The 22,608-nt window shown below is 39.9% G+C and overlaps 1 protein-coding gene across 1 annotated transcript in view; it reads right to left on the bottom strand.

The window, feature by feature from the left end:
- The window catches only part of LOC137234912 (paired box protein Pax-5-like), a 2,462,599-nt gene that overhangs the window by 141,080 nt on the left and 2,298,911 nt on the right, over positions 1 to 22,608 (bottom strand). The window contains exon 9 of the mRNA XM_067758234.1: positions 7,429 to 7,536. Coding sequence (XP_067614335.1) covers positions 7,429 to 7,536 — 108 coding nt within the window. The remainder of the gene's footprint in view (positions 1 to 7,428; positions 7,537 to 22,608) is intronic.

The raw sequence follows: 22,608 nt of genomic DNA, 5'->3' as shown, positions 1-22,608 counted from the left end.
ACACGAAAAAAATACATAAAAAATGATTTGGAGCCTTGAAATGAAAAAATGCATAAAAAATTGTTGAAATTTTGCAGGCTCAAAAATAATTTTTTTGGGTATGCGTAGTGGAACTTTTTTTCCTGAGCCCAAATCCTATCGAAAAATCGATGGCGCGATATAGGTCAATAAATCGACCCAGTCTAATGAATACGTTGAACCTGTTGTTATTATTGTTGTTGTAGCTATAAGACATTCCCCGAAGGTTTTGAGGAGTGTTATCGATGATTGATCTAGCTAGTTGATAAATGCAATCTAAGCATAATATTGCTCCCAGGCCACAGCTACATCACGGAAAACTGCGCTGCTAATGAGCTATCAAAGAAAGGTACTAGCTTGAAAAAAATCACCTCCGCTGGCTGGGTGAATCGCCATTTGAATACTTGCAAGCACTGGCTGCGATCTCAGTTCATGAACAAGCTAAAGTGTGATTTGCCATGGAACCAACATGTAGGATGTCCAGGCAAATCTGGCCAAAGTTGGACGAAAAGAGATCGCAATTGTTCATACTTCGGAATCGACTCTCTGTTATTTCGATATTGTACAGATTGATACGGTCGGACCATTACCGAAATCGATAAATGGAAACGAATACGCAGTTACCATCATATGCGATATCACCAAATATTTAGTAACAATCCCAGTCCCGAGCATACATGCGATAACAGTTGCTAAAGCTGTATTGAGCACTTCATTTTGATTTATGGTCTCATGAAAACAATCCTAACAGATATGGAAACCGAATACAAAAATAACTTATTCGAAGAACTGTGCAAATTGCTAAATTTGAGCACAAAAGCTCAACACCATACCATCCTGAAACTTTGGGCACGGTAGAGCGTAGTCATAGAACGTTTAATGAATATGTACGTTCATACATATCCAGTGACAAAGATGATTGGGATGAATACCTCAAGTATTTCGCGTAGTCTTACAACACTACCCCATCGACCGTACACGGGAGTTGTCCTTACGAACTTATTTTTGCGAAAAACCCCCGACCTACGACGAAAATAAAATAAGTCCTATGTACAATCACGAAGCTTATGACAAAGAAGGTAAATATAGACTTCAAATAGCACAACAGATAGCTAGAAAACTAGTGAAAGAAGCTAAGGAAAAACAAACAGTTAATTATGATAAAGATAGCTACAGTAAGGAAATAAAATTAGGCGACATAGTGTTAAATATAGAAGAAGCATCTCTTAAGCTAGATAATATATACAAAGGAAGTTATATAGTAAAAAGCATAGATAGAAAATAATAATTATACGTTAATACCTAATAGGATAATAAATATAGATAGTACAAACAAAATAAAAGAAATAGTAATCTATAAAATAAGCTTAAACTAGTATAGGACATTTACTAGTAGACATATGATTTAAAAACCAAAACAATCATACTATAAGAATCCCAATTTACTCAACAACATAGATACGTAAGAAAGAAAATGTAAATAAACAAAAGAAATAAAAATACTAACACATGTTAGACAAAGTTATAGTTACTTCATAATAATTTGTAAACACGTGCCGCTTTTTAAGGGAGTCGACGCTCTTAAAGATCGGCTGTGCAAAAAAAAATAATAATAATAAATTACTAATCATAGTAAATACACAAAAAAAAAAATAGAAGAGGTCAGCTTATTATGAAAAAGCGAGAATGAGCATAACGGGCATAGTACGTAAAGCAAATGCAAACGAATAAAAGCAAAAAGAAGACATGCAAACTTATAATATCAAGTTACCACTATGACATAAATTACAACTGAATGAAAAAATTATTTGGTAACACCAAGCAAGTGCACTGGGTCTTACTTACTTACTTACTTAATTGGCGCTTAACCGTCTAAACGGTTATGGCCGTCCAACAAGGCGCGCCAGTCGCTCTTTCGCTCCGCCAACCGGCGCCAATTGGTCACACCAAGGGTGTTTAAATCGTTTTCCACCTGGTCCTTCCAACGGAGTGGGGGCCGCCCTCTACCTCTGCTTCCATAGGCGGGTTCCGATAGAAACACTTTCTTGGCCGGAGCATCATCTTTCATTCGCATAACATGGCCTAGCCAGCGCAGCCGCTGCGTTTTAATTCGCTGGACTATGTTGATGTCTGCGTATAGCTCGTACAGCTCATCATTAAATCTTCTTCGGTACTCGCCATCGCCAACGCGTAGAGGTCCATAAAATCTTTCGAAGAACTTTTCTCTCGAACACTCCCAAAGCCGCTTCATCTGCTGTTGTCATGGGTCCATGCTTCTGCCCCATATAGCAGGACGGGTACGATAAGTGACTTGTAGAGTATGATTTTTGTTCGCCGAGAGACGACTTTACTTTTCAATTGCCTACCTAGTCCAAAGTAGCATTTATTGGCAAGATTGATTCTTCGCTGGATTTCAGTGCTGATGTTGTTGCTAGTGTTGATGCTGGTTCCCAAATAACGAAGTCTTTTACTATTTCAAATTATAGCTGCCAACAGTAGCGTGGTTGCCAAAGAGCATATGCGCTGACTCTTTGCTCGATGACAGCAGGTACTTCGTTTTTTCCTCATTCACCATCAACCCCATATTTACCGCTTCTTTTTCCAGCTTGGAGTAAGCAGAACTAACAGCGCGGGTGTTTAGGCCGATGATATCAATGTCATCAGCATATGCCAGTAATTGCACGCTTTTATAGTATATTGTTCCAGTGCGGTTAAGTTCTGCAGGCTAGTATAATTTTCTCCAGCATCAAATTAAAGAAATCGCACGACAGGGGGGTCACCCTTTCTGAAACCTCGTTTAGTTTCGAGCGGCTCGGAGAGGTCCTTCCCAATTCTGACTGAGCTGATGGTGTTTGCTCAACGTCATTTTGCACAGCCGTATAAGTTTTGCGGGGGAAACCAAATTCAGACATAGCGGCATATAGGCAGCTCCTTTTCGTGCTGTCGAAGGCGGCTTTAAAGTCGACAAAGAGGTGATGTGTGTCGATTCTCTTTTCACGGGTTTTTTTCAAGATTTGGCGCATTGTGAAAATCTGGTCGATGGTAGATTTACCAGGTCTGAAGCCGCACTGATAAGGTCCAATCAGCCGGTTCACGGTGTGCTTCAATCTTTCGCACAATACACTTGAAAGGACCTTATATGCGATATTAAGAAGTCTGATTCCACGATAGTTGGTGCAATTTGCAGTATCCCCTTTCTTGTGGACTGGGCAAAGAACACTTAGATTCCAACCGTCGGGCATGCTTTCGTCCGCCCATATTTTGCTAAGAAGCTGCTGCATGCGCCTTACCGACTCCTCGCCGCCGAACTTGAATAGCTCCGCAGGCAATCCATCAGCGCCCACGGCCTTGTTGTTTTTCAATCTGGTTATTGCTATTCTAACTTCGTCATAATCGGGCGGGGGGACATATATTCCATCATCATCGATTGCGGGATCGGGTTCTTCATCTCTGCGCGGTGAATTGCTGCCTCCATTTAGGAGAGCAGAGAAGTGTTCCCTCCATAATCTAAGCACTCTCTGGACATCAGTTACAAGGTCGCCGTTTTCATTCCTACAGGAGTTTGCACCGGTGTTAAAACCTTCCGTCTGTCGCCGTATTTTTTGGTAGAATTTTCGGGCGTTATTCCTGGTGGCTAGCAGCTCAAGCTCCTCGCACTCACGCCTTTCTGCTTCTGCTTCTTTCTTCCTGAAAAGGCGTCTGGCTTCCCTTTTCAACTCACGATAGCGTTCACACACTCCTCTTGTCGCGCTCGCTTTTAACGTAGCCCTGTAGGCAGCGTCTTTTCTTTCGGTTGCAACGAGGCATTCTTCATCATACCAGTTGTTTTTTCGTGGCCGCCGGTAACCAATTTTTTCCTCGGCGGCAGTATGAAGTGCTTTGGAGATATGCTCCCACTGCTCCTGTATTCCTTCAGGATGAGTTGTGCCCTCAGAGAGCAGGTGTGAGAGTCGAGTTGCGAAATCATTGGCAGTCTGTTGTGATTGAAGCTTTTCGACGTCTAGCTTTCCTTGTGTTTTTTGTTCCTTGTTTTTAGCCGCGTTGAGGCGGGTGCGTATTTTCGCTGCAACGAGATAATGGTCCGAATCGATGTTAGGTCCTCGGATCGTTCGCACTTCTAAAACACTGGAGGCATGCCGTCCGTCTATCACAACGTGATCGATCTGATTGCGAGTATTTCGATCAGGAGACAGCCATGTAGCTTGATGTATCTTTTTATGCATGCACCTCGTGCTTGATATGACCATGTTTCGAGCACCGGCAAAGTCAATCAGCCTCAGTCCGTTAGGAGAAGTTTCATTGTGTAGGCTGAACTTTCCGACTGTAGGGCCAAAAACGCCTTCTTTGCCCACCCTGGCGTTAAAGTCGCCAAGCACGACTTTTATATCATGACGGGGGCAGCGCTCGTACGTGCATTCTAATTGTTCATAAAAAGTGTCTTTCACCTCATCGTCTTTCTCCTCTGTCGGCGCATGGGCGCAGATGAATGATGTATTAAAAAATTTTGCTTTTATTCGAATAGCGGCGAGACGCTCGTCCACAGGCGTGAACGCCAGCACTTGGCGACAAAGTCTCTCTCCCACCACGAATCCGACGCCGAAACTGCGCTTATTCGCATGGCCACTCCAATATATGTCACAATTTTTGATCTTCTTTCTTCCTTGCTTCGTCCAACGCATTTCTTGGATGGCGGTGATGTCAGATTTTGCTTTGACGAGGACATCAACCAGCCGGGCATCTGCACCAATCCCATTCAGGGAGCGGACGTTCCAGGTGCATGCCCTCAATTCATTGTCCTTCAAACGTTTGCCATGGTCGTCATCAATAGAGAGTGTATTTATCCGAGGCTTGTTGTTATATTTCATTGGAGTATGGTTTTACGTGGCGGGTCCCAAGCCCAGCGCACAACCCGCTGAGCGGGGGTGAAAATATTACTCGGCACGTTTATATAGCGAGCCGCTTGCTCCAAGACAGACGCCCGCTTGCAGCCGCACCTAGAGGTGTACAGACGCTGCCGATGAAATCTCCCCCGGCTAGCCCTTAAACCAATTATGTCAGAGTGGCCTAGTCAGGCTGTCGCCTTCTCACATTAGCTCACCGCTAAACGGGTGTTTAGCGGCTACCCAGAGGATACTTGGCCGCAAGCGACCGGCAGTAGTGAGCTGCTTGAACCGCATGCAAAAGAATCGCTCTGGCCATTCCCAGGTGAATGGCGGTGAGAAGCTTTCCCCACTTTCGTGGACTTCTACACACGGCCCCACCCTCCAAGTGGTCTGGGTCATTAAACGAAAAATGAAACAACACGGCACACTTATCACAGTGACATTGGAGTGACCGTCTATAATTAAGCACAAAATTATATACGCTCACTTAAAAGTCCGATGGTGTAGTATCGCGTGGAATTCACCTCACTTCAAACACGGTTAACATTACAAACATTTGTTAATTGACCCAGATAACTACTATGAGTTCATTCGCGTTTGCCAAGCCGCCTAATGCATTAATGCGTCATAACCAAATTGCTCAAGTAAGAATACAGGATTTGGAAACGAAAAGAGCTACATATGCGAACCCAAAACCCAAAGCTATAAAAATCGTACATCTGTAGGTGTAGCTGAGAAATTTATAGCTGGTAAACGAATAGTAAATTCTAGAAATAGAAACGCCTAAAAGTATGCGAACGAGAAAATCGCAGATTATAAAAGGAGGTAAAGCTGAGAATCAGTTTCAGTTTGATTTAAGCACGCTATCTGTCGAGAAGTATAAGTTTTATTGTGAAAGTAGTCTAATAAAGACCATTTTCCATTATTGAATATTAAAGTATTTATTCAACAGTTTATTGATTCGAGCGTTAGCAGAAGGTTGCAAATAAGAGGAATTGCACTAAACTCGTTACAATATATTATTGAAAATAAAATGAGAATGCACACTTCAAAACCGTCGTAAGAAAATATGTATATGTGTATGTGTGTTTAAATATTAGATGTAACAATATAAAAAACTTCGTATTCGAAAATAGAATTTAATAGTTTCTAATAATATAGGATTTAATAACTTATAATAAATTATATAATACTTTTTTTTGTAAAATTAAGATTTTACAATTTATTTTTATATTATTATATTTTATTATTATAAGTATATTCTATTTACAATCTTACATATACCTAAACTAAATTTGACATAAATAATAATTTCGTAAAACTAGCTACCTGCTAAGTGATTAGTAGATTTATTTACAAGTGCATATATGTATGTATGTTGTAGTTAAGTTGACCATGCATGCATACACAGGCAGGCGTTGGCTGTATACAATTGGAGCATGTACCTGCTGCAAGTAAATATAAGCAAGTTGCTCGAGGTCACGTCAGAAATGAGTTAATATCTTTTGAACCACGGAATTGTCCAACTTAAAATAAAAAGGGTTTTTTATATGAAGGTGTATCGCATATTATATATATTTTTCCGAAAATATTCGTGGGGGAAAACAGTATGTAATAATAATTTAAAAAATTCATTTTTTTATTCATTATTTTGATTTTTTATAATAAAATATTTTTTAACGAAGTTATAAAGTAAATATTATTACCTTAAAAATTAAATAAAATAGAATAAGATACGACGAGCGGAACCAAAGATATAGCATTTTGAATGTGGGCAAGTTTGCTTACCCATCGAATCTGAGCACATGCAGATCTCTGAAAAAAAAATTTTTTTTCGAGGTATGCCTGATATATGTGTTGACTTAAATTACGAAAAGATTCCAACAAATAAATTTGGTGTATTTTAAAAAAGTGAAAAATTTTTTTCTACAAATCCGTACGATTTGGAAAAGAATGACCCATATAAGATATGAGCAAGTCTCGCTAATTAAATACAAATGATAACATTGATACAAAAGTTAACAGCGGAAGCACTGCTAATAAAACAAGCATTGCTGTAAAAATTCATTGTTACTAAGCCTTTAAGCGCCTAAAACGTTTCACACCATTAGAATTAATTACATATAAATGTTGGAGATCCGAGTTCAATATTCACCTCCCGAGAAGTTAGCTGACGAAGAAGTGATGTTCAGAAACATGTCCTAGTAACCATCGCCGTTTGTAAACTTTGGAATTTTTCTCTAATATCAATATCTTTTAAAAGGCTAAAAAGCGGTTAATTTCGCAATCGGATTCTTACAACTAAAATTATGCGCGTCCGCTGATACCCCTTTCGACCATATTGAACCAATTTTCGACATGAACAAGAAATCACCTTGATAGTTTTAAATAAGTACAAAATATAGTAACGCGCCAGCGGCAGCTTCTGGAAAACGGTAAAAAGCGGCGGCGAATATCTCTTTTAGGGAGTTTTAGAACACGTTCATTTTACTAGAGGCGTATAAATAAAGGTGTTTACAATACTCACTTAACAGTCCTGTGCTTGCACAATACCCATAAGATCCATAGGCCGATCCATATTGCGAATACGCTGGATTATAGTTGTAGTCAGTCGCCGGTACCACGGACCCACATCCTGTTAAAAGAATAATTAGAATCAGATACCACAGAAGTCTATACATAAATACGAGTACATTATAGTGACAAAAAAAATGGTTTGTTTGGATAAAATTTTTAAGGTTTGTATGCAGCTATTGTGTGTTAGATTTGACTGCAAACTTTGTACGAGTAATAAGCTGGACCGTAATTTAAATAACAAGGACTCGGTTTTCCAGTACAAGTTCCACTCAGTTTGTCAGCTAAATTACGCTTAAACTTATTATGTCATTTTCACTAACTTTAGCTGAAGATTAAACTGAACATAAGCGGCCAAATCGGCAGTGTTTAACTCTATACACTCTAAAGACTTCGGTGGTCGAATGAGTGACGAAGAATGTTTCTTAGTTGAAATCGCATAAGACTGAATCATGTACCCAACTCCTGCAAAAGTACACGTATCCTTTTACTACCAAAAGCGGGGAAGACATGTGTATCCCAAAAACTACAGATCCATTAGCTTTAAAATCAGTTCTACTCAAAGTGTTCCTCCTAAGGGTACCATTCATGGCATAAACCATTTAGCAAGTCCCATATTAAACAAATCTTTACAACAAAGGATACCAGAGGGTACATAAAAACGAATTTTCATGATGAGGTAAGAACAGTCAATTGAGCCCGAAACGATATCAAAGACAAAGCACATGGACAACAGAGTTCGCCTGGCGTCTAGTGACATAAGATTTATCAATAAACTGCGAGAGGGATATGATGGTATAGGGTCTACGAAGTTCGTCGACCGCAACGCAAAGCGCAGCTCTCTTGACAGACATAAAGAGCATAGAAAGGTCTCCAAGCAAATACTGCTTACTCAAACATCGATCTCACTAAAGATGTGTACAATAGTTTTAGAGTAAAAGGATCTGAAAATGATAAGCAGTTACGACGGATGAAAACCAACTTCTCGTACGCTTTAGAAACTGTATGGCTTACGTGAGTGGTAAAAGTAAGCTTGGTATCAAAATACACACCCACATTTTTAAGTTCAGTTAACTTTTTTAATAGAACATTTGAGATACTATACGATACGAGTTAAGTTGACTCGCTTCCCAAGGCAGTCGGTTCTATGTACCGGAGCGACTCGGGATTTTTCCCGACCAGGAACTGGCATTTCAGTGTAACCCCATTTAATTTGTTGTGTCCCTCCCACAAATTGTCATCCTCCCAGCAGCTCCTTGCAGCGGGACTGCTCCATTTTCCCTTGCTCCGGGAAGGTATCGAATCCAATGCCGGTCCGTCTCCTGACCCCGGTCCTGAGAAACGGGTTTGCTGCATCTGCCGGAAAGGAATCTTTTTAGGATAGTCATACTCTGTTCAGTGTGTCTCCTGTAAGGGATGGTTGCATCGGACAGGTTGTTCTGGGCTTGATCCCAAAATCCGGCGTCCACGTAACTTTTATAAATCTTTTGTGGCTCCTTGCTGTTCACGTCCAAGGGCGTCCCGTAGTCTACGCCTTAGCGCCCCCACTACCTTCCAGCAGCCCAGCTGCTCAGCAAGCCACAACTAGTATCCGCTGCGCGAGCCCCACGGCGACAACAACTCAAACAGCTGCTACCACTCATAACTACTATCTTCGTAGTAGAGTCGGTAGCAATGCTGAGCATCTGCCTCTGCCCCCGTCTTCTCCCCCCTCTTTTCCGGCACCAATCGTGTAGGTCAGGGAAACAGACTCTTATTCCCTACCACCGTTTGCCAGCATACAATATATATGTTTGCGACATCCGCCCAATGCAGCTCCTGCCTTGCCAGGTCGCAAACCCAAATCATCCGGGTACCCAAATGCTTGCCCAAGGACGCCCAGTCCCAGGGCCACAACGGCAATTGCGTCCTAGCCTTCCTCAACCCAGGCGTAGTCACCCGTCGCTTACCCCCAGAGCGGCGACGTCTCCCCCTATGCACTTCAGAATTCTGCAGTTGAACTCTAATGGAGTAACTGGGAAGATCACGGAGATAGTCGGTTTCATGAAGCGGCGCAACATCCGCATTGCTGCACTTCAAGAGACTAAACTCACAGCAAGATCTGCACTGCAAACCTGTTCTGGGTATAATGTCCACAGAAAAGATCGCATGAGCGGAAATGGAGGCGGCCTCGCGTTTGTCATACACCACTCTGTGCAATATCATATATTTGATCCTGGCATCGACCGCAGGGACAATGTCTTAGCACGTCAAGGCCTATCTGTCCGGTCAGGCGATGCAAACCTAGAAATCATCAACATCTACATCCCTCCTGCCACCTGTTGCCCCAGTAGATACCGCCCTAATATTAGCGCCTTACTCACTGGAAACAATCGCATTATCTTAGGTGACTTTAATGCCCATCACGATCTACGGCATTCAAACTTACTGGCGGACAGTAGGGGTGGAATGTTGGCGGATCAAATAGAAGAAACGACATTCTGCACAATAAACGGAGACGCCCCCACTCGTATGGTAGGAAGCTGTCACAGTTCGCCGGATATCTCAATCGTGAGCGCAGAACTCATAAACTGCGTCAACTGGCAGCCGATGGTGACATTGGCATCCGACCACCTGCCTATACTTATTTCGTTCAGACAACCTCTTTGCTGCCCTCCCTATCCCGACTGATGCTCGCCAAGGGGAGCTTGGTTTCCGCAAGGTCATTGAATCCGCCTCGGCACCTTTCATTCCCGCCGGGAGAATTCCCGAAATTCGGCCCCAATTCCCGGCGGAGGCCGCAAATTTAGCGAGAGAAAGTGACCTTATAAGACAGCTCGACCCAGGCGACCCACAAATAAGGGATATAAACCTACGCATCAGATTACTTGTGGATGAACACAAGCGGGAGAAATGGGAGGAGAGGTTGTAATCTCTCTGCCGGTGTGGGCAAACTTTGGTCCACCGTAAAGCCCTATCGAATACGTCTAAGCACAATGACAAAGTTACCATCTCCTTCGGCGATAAAGTGCTGTCGGATTCGAAAAAATGCGCGAGCGCTTTCTGCCGTCAATATGTAATGCATTCTACGGTCGACAAAGATAGCCGGAGGGCCAACAGACACGCACATAAACATAAATTCAGCGCGTCCCCAATTACCATCACCGCCAGAGAGGTTGAAGATGCCATTGGTCACGATAAACCATCCAAAGCAGTGGGCCCAGACGGCATAGCCATGCCGATGCTTAAAAGCCTAGGGAAAGAGGATTTCAAATACTTAGCGCATGTCTTCAACCTGTCTCTTTCCACCTTTGTCAAACCCGATAAATCGAAAATGGCCAAGGTGATCACACTACTAAAGCCTGGGAAACCAGCTAACATAGGAGAGTCGTATCGTCCGATATCTCTGCTATCGCCAGTAGCAAAGACGCTTGAAGCCATTTTGCTCCCCAACCTCCAAGCAAATTTGCAGTTAGCCTGTCATCAGCATGGCTTCAGAAAACTCCATAGCACCACCACCGCGCTAAATGCCATCAGCACCCAGATAAATTGCGGTTTAAATCAAAACCCCCATCATAGAACAGTACTCGTAGCGTTAGACCTGTCAAAAGCTTTTGATACGGTCAACCATGGCACGTTACTGCAAGACTTGGAAGGGTTTACCCTTCCCCCATGTCTTAAAAGGTAGACCGCAAATTATCTGGGTGGTTGGCAGGCATCGGTGCAATTTAGAAGCGAATATTCAAAACCAAGGAGAATTAAACAAGGCGTGCCAAAGGGTAGTGTCCTATCCCCACTTTTGTTTAATTACTACATATCTAATCTACCTTCACCACCAAAAGGAGTCACTATCGTTTCATACGCCCATGACTGCGCAATAATGGCCACAGGCCCAGGCCCACAGATCGATGAGCTCTGCAACAGATTAAACGGCTACCTCCCTGATCTCTCTAGTTTTTTCGCCTCGCGAAACCTGGCATTATCACCGACTAAATCTTCAGCGACCTTATTTACAACATGGACGTCCCAAATGTCGACCATTTTGAACATCCACGTCAATGGCACTACGCTACCGACTGTCCTACACCCCAAAATCTTGGGTGTGACGTTTGATCAGGATCCACATTTTGGTGAGCACGCAGCCGCAATTGTTCCGAAAACCCAGAGCCGTAATAAAATCCTCAAATCCCTTGCTGGCAGTACCTGGGGAAAAGATAAAGAAACGCTCATTACTACACAAAAAACAATTGGCCAGCCGTTTACGTGCTACGCGTCACCCATATGGTCGCCAAGCCTAAAAATTACCCACTGGAAGAAGCTACAGGCCTGCCAAAATACTGCTCTCAGAATCGCCACGGGCTGTCTCCTTATGTCCCCAGAACACCATCTACATAATGAGGCGAGAATACAGGGAGAGAAATGAGATGCTAACCAAACAGGTCCTGTTGAATAGCCAGAAACCTGGGCATCCAAACAGACATCTGATTGATGAGCCAACACCGCCTAGGGGCTTAAGGAGTCATCTCCGTAAGCATTTTGAGGAAATACGGCACCTGAGAACCCAGCCGTATGAATCAAAAAAACACAAGCAGGTCCTTGGTGAACTCCACAAACAGGCGTCGGACCTTTATGTCAGGAATTGCACGGTGAATCCAGTACTCAAAGAAAAGTACCCAAAACTTGTGGAAGAGGAACGCATACTCCTTAGGGAAACGCGTGTCACTCTTGCTCAACTTAGTTCTGGATATTGTAACAGGTTAAACTCTTACTTATCCAGAATCAACCCCGACATACAAAATGTATGCCCCGCTTGCAATGTGTCCCCACATGACACCAACCATCTCTTTAATTGTAATGTGGAACCAACGCCCCTAACACCCCTTTCATTGTGGTTCACCACTGGTGAAACAGCACGTTTCCTTGGACTCCCTTTAGAGGATATTGATGACAATTTGTGATCGGTCGCGGCTGTTAGGTCGGGCGAAGCACTGCTACAACAACAACAACATTTAAGTTGATTGCGAATAATCAAATAAGCTGCGGCTGGCGAAGAGTGTTTTCCTTAAACCTTTTGAATTATATTTCACCTTCATACATACATTTAAATGTGGATTTACCTGAAATTTATAATTGCTCTAAAATGTACATTTACCTTAAAATTGAACTTTACCTTTAAACTTACATTAAATTTCCTATAAACAAGTAAGGAAGGCTAAGTTCGGGTGTAACCGAACATTACATACTCAGCTGAGAGCTATGGAACAAAATAAGGGAAAACCACCATGTAGGAAAATGAACCTAGGGTAACCCTGGAATGTGTTTGTATGACATATGTATCAAATGGAAGGTGTTAAAGAATAGGTGGACGCCATTTAGGGATATCGCCATAAAGGTGGACCAGGGGTGACTCTAGAATATGTTTGTACGATATGGGTATCAAATGAAAGGTGTTAATGAGTATTTTAAAAGGGCGTTGGCCTTAGTTCTGTAGGCGGACGACTTTTCGAGATATCGCCATAAAGGTGGACCAGGGTGACTCTAGAATTTGTTTGTACGATATGGGTATCAAATGAAAGGTGTTAATGAGTATATTAAAAGGGAGTGGGCCTTAGTTCTATACGTGGAAGCCTTTTCGAGATATTGCCATAAAGGTGGACCAGGGGTGACTCTAGAATGCGTCTGTACAATATGGGTATCAAACGAAAGGTTTTAAAGAGTATTTTAAAAGGGAGCGGGCCTTAGTTCTATAGGCGGACGCCTTTTCGAGATATCGCCATAAGGGTGGACCAGGGGTGACTCTAGAATTTGTTTGTACGTTATTGGTATCAAATGAAAGGTGCTAATGAGTATTTTAAAATGGAGTGGGCCTTAGTTCTATAGGTGAACGCCTTTTCGAGATATCACCATAAAGGTGGACCAGGGGTGACTCTAGAATTTGTTTGTATGTCATGGGTATCAAATGAAAGGTGTTAATGAGTATTTTAAAAGTGAGTGGACCTTAGTTCACGCCTTTTAGAGATATCGTCATAAAGGTGGACCATGGGTGACTCTAGAATTCGTTTGTACAATATGGGTATCAAACGAAAGGTGATAATGAGTATTTTAAAATGGAGTGGCACTTAGTTCTATAGGTGGACGCCTTTTCGAGCTATCGCCAGGGGTGACTATAATGTGTGTGTACGATATGGGTTTAAAAGGGAGTGTGGTAGTTGTATATATCTGAGCGACTAGTCACCAACAGCCAACTGCGTCAACATATTCTAATTAAAAAGCAAAACTTGAATTTTACCTGAATTTTTTTATTGAATTTTAACATGTACCTTATTTATAACTACTGTTACTAAGTTACATATATATATAAATATGTAAATTGAACCTTTTTATACAGTACCATTTGATGTATAGCTATTATATTTAAGACTCATGAATTACGTTAAATCCATGAATTATATCTATAGTTATATCTACTATATTATAACAGTTCACACTTCGCCGCTCTGGCTACCCCATCCGTGAGTTGACAGATCGGGTTTGTGTGTACATACATATACATATTTTCTGTTTTGACATTTGCTTTATATTAATTATTTGAAAATTTTTCCTCTTTCGTGTGTGACACAAAAACTTATAAATTGTAAATCGCTTTCTATTAAATAAAAATAGTTTTGCCTAAAATTTAGAAAGTGCCCTTTAAATCGCGTAAAATTTCGTTTCTAGTTCCAGCTCAATATTTCTACAAACAGCCAAGTGCAACGCTTATATTACTCGCATAGCCCTATATACCATCGAAAGTGGTTGTCTGCAAGTGTGTTTTGTACGTACAACACCAAACAGGATATCTGAAGATGATCTGCCACCACCGCCACCGCCGCCATATCACCACCACACCATCGCAGCAGGCGTGTACCATACAGCCACCTACAAGAAAGTAAGGTAAAAATTTTACTGCCACCCCTAAACAGTGGTCCTTCGTCGCCAAGAAGAAGTCAGCGACCAAAAAACTGGCAAAGACACAAAAAGGTAGCATTTGGAAACCGTGAGTAGTAACTCAATTTTAATACACCCCTAAACAGTGGGAAAGTATATATAAACAAAGAAAATTAAGGCAAATTTCATTTTCGAGGATTATTATTTCCCGCCAATAACCCCATTTGCCGCCAAATTTTCTCAATGTCCCGCCAAAACCTGCACACCATCTCGTATATATAAATATATATATATATACATATATACAGCAATAACCCCATATTGCGAAACTCAGTACGGTATATGTGCAAAGCAAAATAAGAAAAACTTGATTAGAGCTAAGTGGGCACGCTTGATAAAACTACCCCTCAAAATTTATTCCGACAAATCTCAGCATATTTAAAAATTTTCTCCAGTTGAACTAAAATATCTCTTGTCCTCAATTAAAAATACAATAAGAAAAACTAAGCTAGATACAGTGAGCACGTATTTCGATTTTACATCTCAAATATTTTTTTTCGGCATTACATGTGTATACTGCTATAAAAATATCTAATCTCTTGTAAATCGATACAGTGTCTTCCCTTGCTGATTATCATAGCATAAACCTCACAGTTTACTTACTTATCCTCAATTGAATTAATAAAAAACGCAAGCAAATGTTCTCGGTTTCCTTATTTGCGTATACACATGCATACGGATATACAAAAGAAAGAATACGACATAAGCGGTGAAATAAAATCTCGTGCACAGCGGTACAAGAGTGGTGCAGTACGTGTAATAGCACTTTTCTCGCATTAAATTTGCACGCTATAAAATCTTAATCCCCATTAATAATTTCGATAAGCTACCTTTCTCTCCTTCAAAGCCTCTACAGTCCAACAAATCGAAGTTAAATAAGACTCCTCTAAGTCACACCGAAAACAAACAAAAATTTTAAGAATATCTCATACAAATTAATTTCCCGTATCAAAAATTATAATAATTTACCCCTAGATACTTGTTAATACGTATATATATATCTTATAATTTTCCCACGTATATTTAAACCACCCTCATATACATATTAAATATACTAAATAAAGTGCAAACGCAGCACAGTTTTCGAATTTGCTCAGTCTCACCCTCAAATAAATTTAACTTAAAATTTTTTTTTTGGTTTTGAAAATTAATCTCTGTTGCTATTTAACGTGAATATTTAAACGTAACTCCCTCACATAGTCAAAAGTAAATACTCTCTCTTCAAAAAAAAAAAGTTTTTTCTCTCTGAATTTAAATTTTTGTTAATTCTCATTCGTAAGCGTCATAAAATAAGCTCAAAAATTAGTGACGATGAAACCTGATAAAGTGGCTCCAAAACTGAAGGAGTTAAAAGATTTAAATTAATAGCAAATACAGGTCCTGTCTCATAGCGTATGAAGACACAAAAGCCCAGATCGAAGACCAGCTTCAGTTGCTTAAAAAGGCAAATGCCTCCGCGCGCCATACCGTCACACCAGGTCCATCCGACAACTCCGGTATTTCGCAAAAATTGTATCACCTCAGATACGAAACCCAAGGAAAGGCAGCTCAAATAGTCAACCAATTTCCCTTGACTGATGACAACTTTGCCTTAGCGTGGGAAGCCCTAAAGTCTCGATACGACAACAGACGAGTTCTCGTAGATAATCAAATACGGGCCTTGATGAATTTGAAAACGATCACTACGGAAAGCAGTGAGGATATACAAAAGTTCCAATCGTCGGTAAATAATTGCCTACAAATTCTCGCTACGCAACAAGTATCCATTGATAACTAGGACTCCATACTTATTTACCTTGTGACCTCTAATCTCCCGGAAAATAAAGTCTGGTCCCAAATGGACCAGTTCCTCACAACTCGATATGAAATCGTAGAGCGAGTCGATCACTGGCGACCAAATAAATTTAAAGCCACCCCCCAAGCTAGGCCATCATTTAAACCAAAGCAGTCGCATCCCTTTCAAAATAGATCGACCTCCCAGACCCAGTCTCATATGACAGAGCAGGGGACAATGTACAAGTGCGCTATGTGTAAAACCTCAGCTGACCCCCTTATAAGTTGCTTCAAATTTAAGAAGCTGTAGACCTGTTATCGCAGAAGGTTTGTGAGAGAAAATAATATGTGTTTCAATTGCCTCTCTCGGTCACACATATTGAGAGAATGTTCCAGTATCCAAATATGTAATCAATGTCAAGATCGGCACAACTCAGTTCTTCACGAAGACACGTCTCAAGTGCCGAAAAGACAACCCTCCCGATTGCAAAAGACAATCTCACAAACCACGACCACGAATTCCACAGTCTCACCCGGTAATACTCCCGATAAAGCGAATCCCCTGGATTAAAGCCCTTCATGCTCGCAGAAAAGCCAAGTACAATTGTTTTATTCCGAAATTGAGCGGCAGAACCGCTGTGATGGTCAACTCTTTCTGCATGCAAGTCTCAGAAGTGACGACCGAAGATTTTAACTTTCTATTGCGAAAATTCTGGGAATTGGAGGAAGTTCCCACAAAACCCCAAATAACCCCAGAAGACGAGTTTTGCGAGAATTTCTACGCAGCCACAACCTCACGCGATGATAGTGGTCGTTACATCGTCAGGCTGCCGTTTAAACCCAGTTTCCCAGAGTCGATCTCACTATCCCTCTCTCGGTCTTCAGCTCTAAGTCAGTTTCTTGGAATAGAGAGAAGTCTGTAGAAGAAAGGGGATCTAAAGACTCAATATGATAGTGTCCTAGAATAATACCTCACCTTCGATCATATGGAGGTAACGGGCTCCTATGAAAAATTTGACGGAGGTAAATGCGCCTCATTTTATACGTACATACAAATTTGTTTTCAACGGGGACATAGAGAAAATTTACTGTCAAATTCTCATGCACGAGGGCGACAGATACTACCAGAGGATCGTCTTTCGGTCATCTCCACGCGATCCCATAAAGAACTGCCGGCTTAAAACAGTAACCTTTGGCGTAAACTGTGCCCCCTACCTCGACATACGCACAATTCACCAACTAGCCAAAGATGTGGAAGAAACCTTCCCGAAACCCACCCCTGTCTTGACGAAAGAAACATATGTAGATGACATTCTCTCTGGCAGTCATGAAATTCTCGCGGCTGAAACATCTCTCTCCCAAGTCATCCAAGAGTTAGCGTCAGCAGGATTTCCATTAAGGAAAATAACGGCCAACCACCCCAGTATTATAAAAAAAAAATCAAAGAGGAGGACTTGCTAGATACCAATCTCTTGGAATGCGAGAAAGCAAGCAACACCAAAACTTTCGGCATACTGTAGCATTATGCGTCATGCCCACCTATGAAATACATTTGCGGCATTATGCATCATGAACTTCTATGCCAAAGCATTTTTTATGAAACGGCCACACGCTGTCATAGCGCAGTCGTATTACAATATTGTGTGACATAAATTACATTGAGCCGTCACAGCGGGAAGCCAACATCAATTGAATGCCGAATGCGAAACCCTTGTCATTTCACACCTTCACATTTTTGCTCAGTCACTCACCCCGGTCAATACACTTGCCGATCGTCAGTGTTAGTTTGTTATCAAAATATTCACACACAACTAATTTACATTGTTTACTTTGTTAATGTGAATCACCCAAATATTCACACACAAACATTTTACATGGTTTACATAAATAGCAATCTGCTGACTTTGCATACTATTATTACTAATGTACATATTTTTAGTTTGTTAGTATTAGAATAATTATGAATGTGTAGGTTAAGAAATTATGTATAAAAGAGAAGGAATTTCTTTAATAAAATCAATTATTGTCAGACATTGAAGCTGAAACATTCCTCTTATTAATTTTAATATTTCATGGCGATCCTGCCAGTTTGATTTGCAATAAGCATAAAATTTGCTGACCAAGCAAATATTGCTTGAAAGATTTAGCTGCTCAGAGATCCTGCCCAGGAAATTTTAAAAACAAAGTATAAAAATTAATAATCTTGCCATCCGGGCAAAAGTTGAATTCTAAAGGATCCTGAAATAAATAAGCAAATACAAAAGATTACAACTGCTATTGCAGCACAAATACAATAGAACCAAATCAAATATCAGCAAGGCGGCAATGTTATCAACCAAATTACTAAGAAACAAATGCAGAAGTCAAATAACATTGAAAAACAAACTTAAGCAGCGGCAGAGACCAAGGATGAATAAAGCATAAGGCAAAGTGCAATAAAAGGATTTAAAGGACATATTATAAACAGCAATATTCTGAAGGACCAATTGGCATCATGACTGGCGGAAAGCAGGATTTATAGTATAAAATTCAGAAATAAATTGGGCGGCCTTTATGGACGCTAAACTATGAGCAAAAACGAAAGTTTTTACTTAGGAATTTTTTAAATATGGTAGGACAAACAAATTTTTTTTTAAAAGTTTGATGTCAGCTTTGAAAATGACACAAACCAAACCGAGAAATAGAAAAAAAATCTAATTTTAGACAATACTCTGTAAAGTAAATTAAAAAAAAAAAATGTATTTCAATTTTAGTAAAATTAGAAATGTCAAAAATATTAAATATAAAAATAATTTTTTTTGGCAAATGCCCTATTGAAAAAAAAATTTTTTAATGTTAAAATCTAAAAGAATTTTTTTTTTTTGAAAAAAAGGGATATTAACGCTATCGACGAAAATGATGCCATTAAAAATATTTTGTAAATCAAAAAAAAAATAAATTAATTAAAATACACAAAAATTTTTTTTTCAATTTTTCCGTTAAGAACAAAAATTTTCTTAGACTTTTATAATGTTAACTAAACAAACAAGTAAAATTAGAATTTTTTTTTAAGAAGAAAATTTAAAAATTTTTATCATAAATATAAAAAATTCTAAAGTAACACAAAAACTACAATTTTAGAAATAAACTGTTAAAATAGCTATTAATTAAATAAGGCAAATTTATTAAAAATCAATGAGGGTGAGTAGTAAAATGGAATGCATAGGATAAAGGAATAAAATCGAAAAATTTTATTAAAAATTAAATTTAGTTCATTACTCATAGAAGCAGGAAGATAATTATATTTCAAAATGTCTTGGTGGACAAAAATAGCCCAAGGCATTATGATAGCCATAGCTGGCTACGAAGTAGGTAAAGGAAACTCTAAAACACCAGAGAAATGAATTATAAAATATGAGCCACCAGACCAAGTGGACACCAAAAACCACTAAAAACATCACAGACATTTGTCTAGGTGGTTTAATATGTACAATACGGCGGTAACCGCTATACTCAAATACTATATGAAATTTAAGTATAGGCAATTAAATAACGCGCAACAGCGCGTCTAAATTTTTTTTTCACCCAAATTACTAAACCCAAGGCTGAGGAAGAGCAATAAACATTCCAAGTATATCTCAAATAGTAAGTCTCAAAATGTCACAATTGACAGTAAAGGTAGCGCTGCCTAAAGCGAACAGCAAACCAAAATTTGCATAAATTCCTTTGAATGCTCCTGACAAAGATGGTCTTGAAGCAGTAGGAAATTCTAGGACAGTGGAAGTAAGCAAAACCTAATGAACAAAAAACTACAAACATCTTACAACCAGCCAAAAAAAAAAAATAATAATAATGAAGAAAAGTCACAAAGAGAATATATAAAAATAAATGTTAAGCGCTATAAAAATGTGCAATAAAAGACTAGTCGCCCTCATTTCCATCTTAGGATAGAAAACTGGTAGCGTAGAAAAATTTTCAAGCAACCTGATTGTTGAGGAAGTTATTGACATAGGACAATATTCGACCAGGCTGAAATAAGCCGGCAATCCAGGACTTGAAATTTATAAGGAGAAACACAGTTGCCCTGAGGGACAAATTGGTGATAAAGAATAAAATATTTTCTACAGTAGGCGAATTTATAAAATAAAATTGGTACCCAAGTTTTCTAAGATCAAACAATTGCACAAACCCAAAAAGGTTGTGAAAGCAACAAATCCCGGCATAAAAATAAAAATAATTATTCATAAAAGTTATTACGATTCTGTCTTGGTGGCCGCCGCAGAAATCGCATGACACATAAGATCAAAGATATTGCTGGAAAATAGGAAAAGTATGAAAAATATGAAAAAAAATCAAGGGTAGAACATTTTTTTTCACCTCCACTGCTTCCGCTTACCCATTAATCGAATTACTACCAATACATAGCTACCTTGCTCTTCCGTCAACAACTACAACCCTCAATTTTATATGCAATTAGTTACAGATTTAACTAAATAAAATGCAAAAAAAAATTCAAGTCAAAAAAAATTTTTTTTGTCTAATAGTAATAATATGCGGAATTAGTTTAATAAAATAAAATAAATACAATCATTTATTGCCTGGGCTTTATAAGGTCATAATTTTACATATTAGGAAAAATACTTTACTTTAACCCCAATAGATTAGAAAATGGTAATAGGAAACACTTCTACTTTAACCTAACTACAAAATAAGGAAGTAATAATCCATAAGAAAAAGCGTAAACACATTTGAAAAACCTTTTGATAACCTTAAGCAAATAATCTTAAAATAAGCATTCCACTCTACTCATCACACAATATATATATCTAAGCAACTGAAAACAAATTTTTTTTTCTCAGCTTCATATTTGTATAAATTATTATAAATGCATAAATATTAGAGAATAATTTCTAAAAGATAAGCGGGTTTTAAGTAGGTGCACACATTTAAGATCCGGCTGTGTAATAAGTAAAATAGATAAAATAAGTAAAATAACATCAGTCAAAAACGAAATATAAATATACCAAAAGTATCAAGGTCAACATATTAAAAAAAAAAAGTACACAAACTCTAAAATATTTAAAATTCAAACAAAGAGTCTTATGCAATTGTCCACAATTATATAAGCCTCTCTATCTAAAGCGGATGGTGTAGCATTATGCGTCGCTCCCACCTATGCAATACATTTGCGGCATTATGCATCATGAACTTCTATGTTCGCAAACAATTTACCCAACATCTCAGATATAAAGATACGTCGATGTGTTGCCTACATCCCGAACCAGCAGGTTAAACTGCATAGTTTCTGCGATGCGTCAGAAAAGGCATACTGCGCCACTATATATCTGCGAACAACCCACGGTACCACCACGTCGTCCCACCTTCTGGTCGCTAAAAGCAAGGTTGCCCCCCTTCGCACTGCCAGTCTTCCAAGACTAGAACTGTGTGCAGCTCTCATCCTTGCCCGACTAATCGCCGCACAGTCCCATCTCGAACTCTCCCTTAAAAATCTCTACCTGTGGTCTGACTCGGAAATTGTGTTAGCATGGCTCGAAAATCCTCCACACGCTTGGAAAAGTTTCGTATCCAATCGAAGAGCTGAAATTCTGGATCTCGTCGCAAGCGTCTCCTGGAAGCATGTAGGCAGTCGTGACAATCCAGCCGATATGGACAAAATAGGATGCAAACCCACGGACTTGGCAAATTCTTCGCTGTGGTGGAATGACCCCGCGTGGGTGACCCAGCCACCCGAAGCCTGGCCAAAACCATCTACCCGCAGCATCAACCCGCCTGAAATGCGCCGAGTCGAAGCACTACACTCAGCTGAAGATGACCCCGATGTATTGGATCGATTTTCTTCTTTTCCTCGCGCCCTCAGGATCATGGCATATGCCTTCAGGTTTGTTAATAATCTGAAGGACAGAATTCGAGGCATTAAACCCGCTTATACCACCTCTCTGTCTCATGAAGATCTCCGCAAAACGAAAAATAAACTTCTGACGTTAACGCAAACCCGATGTTTTCCACGCGAAAAAGCATGCTTGGAAAATGCAAAACCAATTGATAAAAGAAGCTCTCTACTAACCCTGAACCCATACCTCGATGAAAACGGGCTCCTCAGTACCTCCACGAACTTCTCCTTCACGCCGAAATACGTCTCATGCAGCAATTTCTCAGAGAGGATATCTATATTCCACGACTCAAACCCCTCATAAAGAGATGCATAGATCAGAGCAAAACTTGTACCCTCCACAAGCAGCAAATGCGATCGCAAATCATGGCGGCTTTGCCCCCGGAACGATGCACATACGCTTCGCCTTTTACCACTACCGGTGTCGACTTTGCGGGGCCTTTTCAAATAAAATACTCCTTGCTAAGGTCTCACACCTTACTGAAAGGCTACGTGGCCGTTTTT

The sequence above is a fragment of the Eurosta solidaginis genome, chromosome X, assembly GCF_040869045.1.
Source record: "Eurosta solidaginis isolate ZX-2024a chromosome X, ASM4086904v1, whole genome shotgun sequence".
Classification (NCBI taxonomy): Eukaryota; Metazoa; Arthropoda; class Insecta; order Diptera; family Tephritidae; genus Eurosta; species Eurosta solidaginis.
Note: the sequence above shows the minus strand (reverse complement) of the source record. Positions and strands in the feature narration are given on the sequence as shown.